Consider the following 7610-nt stretch of genomic DNA (forward strand, 5'->3'; position numbering starts at 1 on the left):
GTATTCTCTGAGTCATGTATGAATCTTTTTAAATGAATAAACATAATAATGTTACCTAATTTTATGATGAACAATAATGTTTTATTTTCCATAGTTTCCCATTTAAGGCTCAATACATTTGTGACTTAGTTATTGCAACCAACCCAATCAATGCAAACAGTCCCAAATTTAAGCGGTTGCTTTTGCGGAAGGCATACTGCATATGAAGAGCAGTCTAACTAACACTTTCTTCTGGCTTTAGAAATTAAAAAAATTAAATTTCCTGGCCAATTATAATAAAAAAATAAATTGTTTAGAACGAGTAAAGTTAAAAGCAAACACAAAATCTAGTATTTTCAAACATACAGGTGTATGCATGTATGTATGTATGATTTTTTATTTGTGAAATGAGTACTTTTTGATGTATGTACTAACATAGGAATATTTAATTCAGCCGAGTAATCGTTTTTTTTTCATTTCTATGCATGCTTACGAATCTAAAACATATACTTTTTATGTAATAATGTGGATTGTATAAAAAATTAGAAAGTTGTTGGAAAGATTCACAAATCGCAATAGATCTTACTAAGTAGCTGAATTTCAAATACACACGTACATAAATCTTTTTTTTTTTTCAAGTTATCACTGTACTTTGTTTGCCTTATTTAAGTAGTTTCACACTTTTGCATATATGTATATATTTAAATTTTCATCATCTCATTTTTATACTAAGCAGTTTTTTTTTTTAAATTCATAAATATATGTATATAGTTATCTTCATAACTTAATATTCATAGCGCACCAGTTTTCCAGCTGCCTTTAAAATTATCATTTCAAATATCAACAAACCACAATTGCTCTAAACACACTTTTCTTTCGCTTCTTCTGCTTTTTTCGATTTTCCCTTTCCCCAAATGTACTTATTTAGTTTCTTAAAAGCCTATTTACAATGAGAAATATTTTAGAAATTGTGCCGGTGGCACTGGCTGTGCCACCACCAACTGACCACCGCCCGCCGCATCTTCCAATCGCTGCTTGTAATCAGGCATTTCATCGGCAATGCATGGATGGCCCTCAGATGGCCAGAATAAACAGGAACATATGCGGCATAGTTCCAGCACTTCGGCAAATTGATAGTCATCATTAACGCCATAGGTGCGTCTCAAATGATGATAGATCTTTTTCCAGTCCTTTACCTCGTTCATTAGTTTAATATTATTAAGATCGAGTATTAAGTTTATTTGATGTTGTTTGAAGTGGAAGCGACATAGTTCGCGCCAAATGCGTTGCTCCGAAATGAGTGAGGCCATGGTTTGCCAGGCATTGGCGGAGGCCTAGAGTTTAGAGAGATAATTGTATTGGATTAGTTTTCATTGATGTATTTAGGAATGCTTATGTATGTATATAAAAAGGTGTGCTCACTTCGAGATCTTTATGATCGGCTATGCGTAAAATTATCTCACGTATGCACTCTTCAGGTAAGTCATGCAATTTTGGACGTATTTCTGGACCGGGCTGGAAAATTTCAATAAAAATATAATTTTAAATAACGAATATTTTTTAATTCGACTATTTGTAGTTGAAGCAGTTAATTAACAAAAGGCTGTTTCACACTAGAATGACAGAACAAGTATTTTCACGGTTTCACACTGATTAGAGTGGTCTGGTATTTAAATACTTATGTACTTGCCTAGGCATTATGTATCTACACAATTTGGGACTGAGAATATTCCGAATTGTTTTTTTTTTTTGGAACTTTAAAACGTCTGGCGGAAGTTACCGCCGACAGAAAGTGTCTGGCAATATTAAATACCTAAATGTGAAAAGGTGTCAAGTCTATTTTTAGAAATTGTCTAGGCGAGACGAAAAATCGATGTAGTTGCGCATTATCTGTCATTCTGCATCAAAACCAAAATTTTGAAAAAAGTGGATTTGGCGCTTTTTCACATTTAGGTAGCGATATGTATAAAAACCAGCACTTCGAATCTAACATAGGTAAGTAAGTAACTTAAGAGAAGGNCTATTTTTAGAAATTGTCTAGGCGAGACGAAAAATCGATGTAGTTGCGCATTATCTGTCATTCTGCATCAAAACCAAAATTTTGAAAAAAGTGGATTTGGCGCTTTTTCACATTTAGGTAGCGATATGTATAAAAACCAGCACTTCGAATCTAACATAGGTAAGTAAGTAACTTAAGAGAAGGATCTCTTTTATGAGCGTTTGGAGAACACATACGATTTCAATGCCAAGGTGGGCAAGGAAGGGATATTTGGCTCCCCCGTCGGAAAATTTAGTCTGCACTTCGAAACGTCCGATAACGAACTAAGGCTAATAAATTTCGGCGGGGCCCGAAACATTGTAGTATGCAGTAGTATCGACATCATCGGTAACGAAAACCGCAAAGGTAGGCAAAGCGAATAAGTCTGGTGGTAAACGAGGACAAAACGAAGTATCTCCTGTCATCAAACAAACAGCGAGCGCATTCGCGCCTTGGTACCTACGTCACTGTAGAAAGTTATAATTTCGAGAAAGTAGAGAATTTCGTTTACTTGGGAACCAGCATTAACACCGACAATAATGTCTGCATCGAAATCCAACGCAGAATCACTCTTGTCAACAACTGCTACTTTGGACTGAGTAGGCAATTCGGGAGTAAAGTCCTCTCTTGACATACGAAAACCACACTCTATAAAGGTGAAATTAGTCAAGAACGCAGAACTCATACTTAAACGCAGTCTGTACACGCAGAGTTTTGTCGATTACTGGAGCGCTCAGTGTTGATTACTACAGTGTTGCCACTCATCAATGCCTTTTCATAAACTTACCTTTTCAATTAAAATTTTTCGTGCTATAATAAATGCTAGCTAAATATAAACCACATGTTTTTCAACAAAAAACCTTATTTGATAGTAAATTTCAAATATTTTAAACGTATTTTGAATAGGAACTTATTTNGTGAAATTAGTCAAGAACGCAGAACTCATACTTAAACGCAGTCTGTACACTCAGAGTTTTGTCGATTACTGGAGCGCTCAGTGTTGATTACTACAGTGTTGCCACTCATCAATGCCTTTTCATAAACTTACCTTTTCAATTAAAATTTTTCGTGCTATAATAAATGCTAGCTAAATATAAACCACATGTTTTTCAACAAAAAACCTTATTTGATAGTAAATTTCAAATATTTTAAACGTATTTTGAATAGGAACTTATTTCTTTTTTACCATCTGCAAAACTGACGAAGTGGTAACCATCTATAGAAGGAAGAAATCAGCTGACACGGAAAAATCTAAATTCCGCAGATTTCTGCGCTACGGGCTACAACTGCAGAAAAATTCGAAAGTGTTGAGTTTTCATTTACATGGCGCTCTGGTAAGACAGATCGTATCTGCTGACTCGGGTTTACCTACCGGTGGGTTTACGTTACGTTGACTAATTTCACCTTAAGTTCCTCCTCATTCTCGTGCTGATATATGGCGCAGAAGCATGCACAATGACAACATCCGATGAGGTTTTACAACGACATGGACATAATGCGGCGAATTAAAATTCAGCGGCTTCGCTGGCTTGACCATGCCGTTCGAATGGACACCGACGCTCCAGCGTTGAAAGTATTCAACTCGGAACCCGCTGGTAGTAGCAATGGAAGAAGGAGGCCCCACTTCGATGGAAGGACCAAGTGGAGAAGAACTTGGCTTCACTGGGCATTCCCAATTGGCACAGAAGAGAAACGTCCGGTGTGCTTTGTTGGATTCGGCCCAAATCGCTTAGGCGGATACAGCGCCAAATGAGAAGAAGAAGTAAGATTTTACATACGTACCTTTCCTACCTGCTACCTGTAAAAGGGTCGCTTACCCAAGCAAGCACATACACATACATTCTTAAACACATCAAATTTAAGGTCTAGCGGCACTGAAATCTTGGATGATGTGAACAACTTTTGTTATTTGTGTTCGCCGAGGGTATTGCAAGCGATTCAACTTCAAAATACATATACATAACTTCAATTTCCTGTAAAACTTCCGCCAAACTCTATAAACGCTAAGCGCAAGAAATGAAAAATAAATAATGATAGCTATTTTCCGTTTACCACCTGTAACATATACTATACATAGACATACTTATAATTAAATTGACAAACAAATGCAACAAAAAATGCACTCAGGCTCACCTCTTTGATTTCGATTTGACTAGCAACGGTTTGTATACGTTTTATAGTCTCGATATGCTCCTGCCACAGATTGGTGCTACCCAACGGCTTCCCCCAGCACTTTTGACTCTCCTGTAAAACGATTTCTTGCAGTTGTATGACCAAACCACGCAACACATTCAAATGCTGTTGACTGTCGTTGACTGATAAGCGAAGTCGCGAAGTAGCGTGAAAATGGTAAACGGTTCGTTCGTTGGTGTGTTAGTTGGTTGATTAGTTTTTTTTGGAACGAGTTGACATGGACCAATTACCGGTTTTTATAACATTTGCACGCAGATCACAAAGCGATGTTCAATTGCAAAGAGTGGCAGCGAATGGTCCATTATTCATTTAGGAAGAAAAAATAAAAAGATAGAGAAATTACAAATGCAGGAAATTTTACGAATGTAATAAAATTAGCGACACTTTAAGGCTCGTAAATTGTGTGCACAAACCAGTTGCATAATGCAACAATCATAGCAACAGTCGGTGAATGGGAGTTGAGAGGCTGAGTAATTAATTTAGCGAGCGGAAATGAATGCCACTTTTTGCCATGTAATTTTATTTTTCGTATACTGCTACTGTTGTTGCTAACACATACATATGTATGCATGTACGTAGAGGGAAGCTAAATTTTGTCAGTATTCTGTGCACTTACCATGTGTGGCCACATCTTCCACAATTTGCATCAGCACCCGTTGCGCGCTGCCAGACAAGTTGACGATACCCTTGTGGGATACCAAGAGTCGCAGCAGTGCACAAATATAGTGGAAGCGTTTGTGATTGCGCAGCGAAGTTCGAAAGTCCAGACGTCGCACCACTTCGCCAAGTCCATTGAAACCGGCAATTTCGCGTGTACAACGCACTGTTATGTGGCAGTGTGGTGGGACGATAACTTCGTCGGCGTCTTCATCGAAACTATCGTCCGAACTGGATGGAAGTCTGAAAACATGAAAGAATATGGATATAATATGAGAAGTCTAATGTATGCAGAATCTGTAGTGGGTAAAATGTTCGCTTTTGTTCGAGCATGTCTTATGAGGAGATTAATTGTCCCCGTTTATACCCGAATCAATTGTACCCGTTAGAAATGATTCGGGAACTAACTGATGTCAAGAAATGTGTCGAGACTAATCGATCTCCAATAATAATCGTATGATACTAGTTGTGAGTTATTATGCCCAATTGTACCAGATTGAGACTAATCCCGGAATCTCTATTTATAGATTCGTCGCGAAATCTTTTGCAGGTTATGAATAATAAAAAAACGTCTACATACATATTACACATTAGAGTGCAGCACCAAAAAACATTGCCGGTTTTCTAGCGGTTTTTTAAAATTAATTATATTTTAAGACTTCTGCCAAAATATTTCGCAAAAATATTAAAATTTACGTTAGCTAAACCAATTTGGAAATAACCCCATTGTTTTGATTCAGTTGATAAAATTTTTATATATTTTTATGCAGATCATTTAAGCTTAGCTTAAACTCGTCTATCATCTGACGTGATATTTTAGAAAAAATATTTTTGAAAACCTGACTTTATTTAAAAAAAAACTTGGTTTTCGGAGGTATTTTCAAATAGGTCCAGCCCACGTAAATCTTAATGTTTTTCCGAAATGGCGGAGGTCTTAAAATATTATAAATTTTATATTTTCAAAGAAAAACAGTTTTTTGTATGGAGAGTGAGGCATCCTATTGTACATACACACATACGTACAAAGTAAATATTTATAAATACTTGTGCGTAGGCATAACACTTCAGTACATATGCATCGCTCATTCACACCATCCTCTTCAGATCAGCGTTGTGTGCACGCGATTCTAAGTGCAGATGCGCTTTAAATATTTACAGCAGTAAGTGTGTACAAAGAACTAAAAATAAAATTAAATAATTAAGTATGAAAAATAAGAGCATTGAGATACAAGAAGGTAGACGAACGCTTGATGCCACTATATTGAGTGATTTATGTGCAACATTTGTTGCATTGCAATGTGTTACACGAATGCCATAGGTGACAGAGTAGAAAGGCATGTAGCAGAAGTATTCTTATTGGATGGAGTTTTGTTTATATAGTGAGCAATTTTTATGTAGACATTGGAGAATTGTTGTTCACAAAGCAAAGGTAAATGTTTTACATGGAGATTATACATGTACAAAACATTCATTCGTACAGAAAGAAAAATATGTTTTTATTGTAAAACTGAAAAAGTTAAATTTAAAGCCAGTTGCCGTCAAGCGATGAGTACGAGTAGTTTTAGGTTTCGAATTAATGCACATTGAACAGGTAGTACCAGTAGAGAAGCTGATTTGATTTTTCCAAATTACTTGGTCTCGAAAATGTCAAACCTTATATATAAATAGGCAATCATGTTTCCTTTACACCCCTTTTACAGCTAAAATATATTTTTAAGGTATAAACAATTACATGTCAGTACCAGGTTGACTGAGCTTTGCGGAGAGTGCATATACTTTTTAAAGTTTTCAAGACTGGAAAGCTTTAAAAAAATATTTTGGAAATAGAAAAAATAAATTGGATTTCGATATCTATTAAGTAAATTTCTTACTCCAAAATTTTGGAATACGCTGGAATGAATAGTGCATATCTTGAAATTCACAAAATAAAAATTTGCATTATATAGAAGCGTGGAAATCATGATGGAAAATATTTTCTGACCAAAGTTCTCAACAATACCTTTCCTTTCATATACATATTGCGATATTTTAGATAAATTGTGTAGAATCGAAAATAAGGGGCAACCTTACACTATTATCCTAAGGGATAACATTTTGTATATAGAGAAAGCATTGTTTAAGAATCTTCTCTTGGTACCCATGAATAGTAATACTTTACCTTTTTTTCTAAACAAAAAATGAAATAAATATGCGATTCAAAATAGGTGGCAACCCTATTAAAAATATTTTTGAATTAGGGATCTTTAAAATACCTTCCATTTGATACCAATATTATGATGTTTCAATTAATTTGCAACTAATTTCGAATAGGTGGCAACCTTATACGAGTCTTATCGGAGATAGTGCCTATTTAGATAATCTTAAAATCCATTACATTATCTCTGTACAAAATTTCATCAAAATCTTTAGAGCCACTTCCGACAACGCTAGGGATATATATGTATATATATATATACAAGAATTGCTCGTTCAATATAAGAAAGGTATTTTGAAGTGCAGACAATTTTTCAAACTTCAAATTCAATGCAAAAGTGACACTAATCCCAATGCCATACATGTACACGTTTTTTTTTCTATCCTTTGATAGCTGCTTAAATGGCCAAACATTTTTTAGGACATTCTAGAATCAAATTTCTTTGCCCAAAACAGATACTCCCTCATTTAGGTAAGCAAACTCTCTACGTACATGTATAGGTGTAGATACACGATGGCAAACACAGACTCTTGCCAAGGATTCATGTCC

At 35.6% G+C, this 7610-nt stretch overlaps 1 protein-coding gene across 12 annotated transcripts in view; it reads right to left on the bottom strand.

The window, feature by feature from the left end:
* Positions 1–327: 327 nt before the first annotated feature.
* Positions 328–7610, bottom strand: part of LOC108368830 (F-box only protein 32) — a 26027-nt gene continuing 18744 nt past the window's right edge. For all 12 annotated transcript variants that reach the window (XM_017623765.1, XM_017623764.1, XM_017623763.1 and 9 more), the window contains exons 3-6: positions 4827–5110; positions 4151–4332; positions 1402–1494; positions 328–1313 (exon numbers count right to left, since the gene is read on the bottom strand). In XM_017623765.1, the coding sequence (XP_017479254.1) occupies positions 924–1313; positions 1402–1494; positions 4151–4332; positions 4827–5110 (949 nt within the window). In that variant the 3' untranslated portion in view covers positions 328–923. The remainder of the gene's footprint in view (positions 1314–1401; positions 1495–4150; positions 4333–4826; positions 5111–7610) is intronic.

The sequence above is a fragment of the Rhagoletis zephyria genome, unplaced genomic scaffold (genome assembly GCF_001687245.7).
Source record: "Rhagoletis zephyria isolate East Lansing unplaced genomic scaffold, Rhagoletis_zephyria_1.1 Rzeph_scaffold_03350, whole genome shotgun sequence".
Classification (NCBI taxonomy): domain Eukaryota; kingdom Metazoa; phylum Arthropoda; class Insecta; order Diptera; family Tephritidae; genus Rhagoletis; species Rhagoletis zephyria.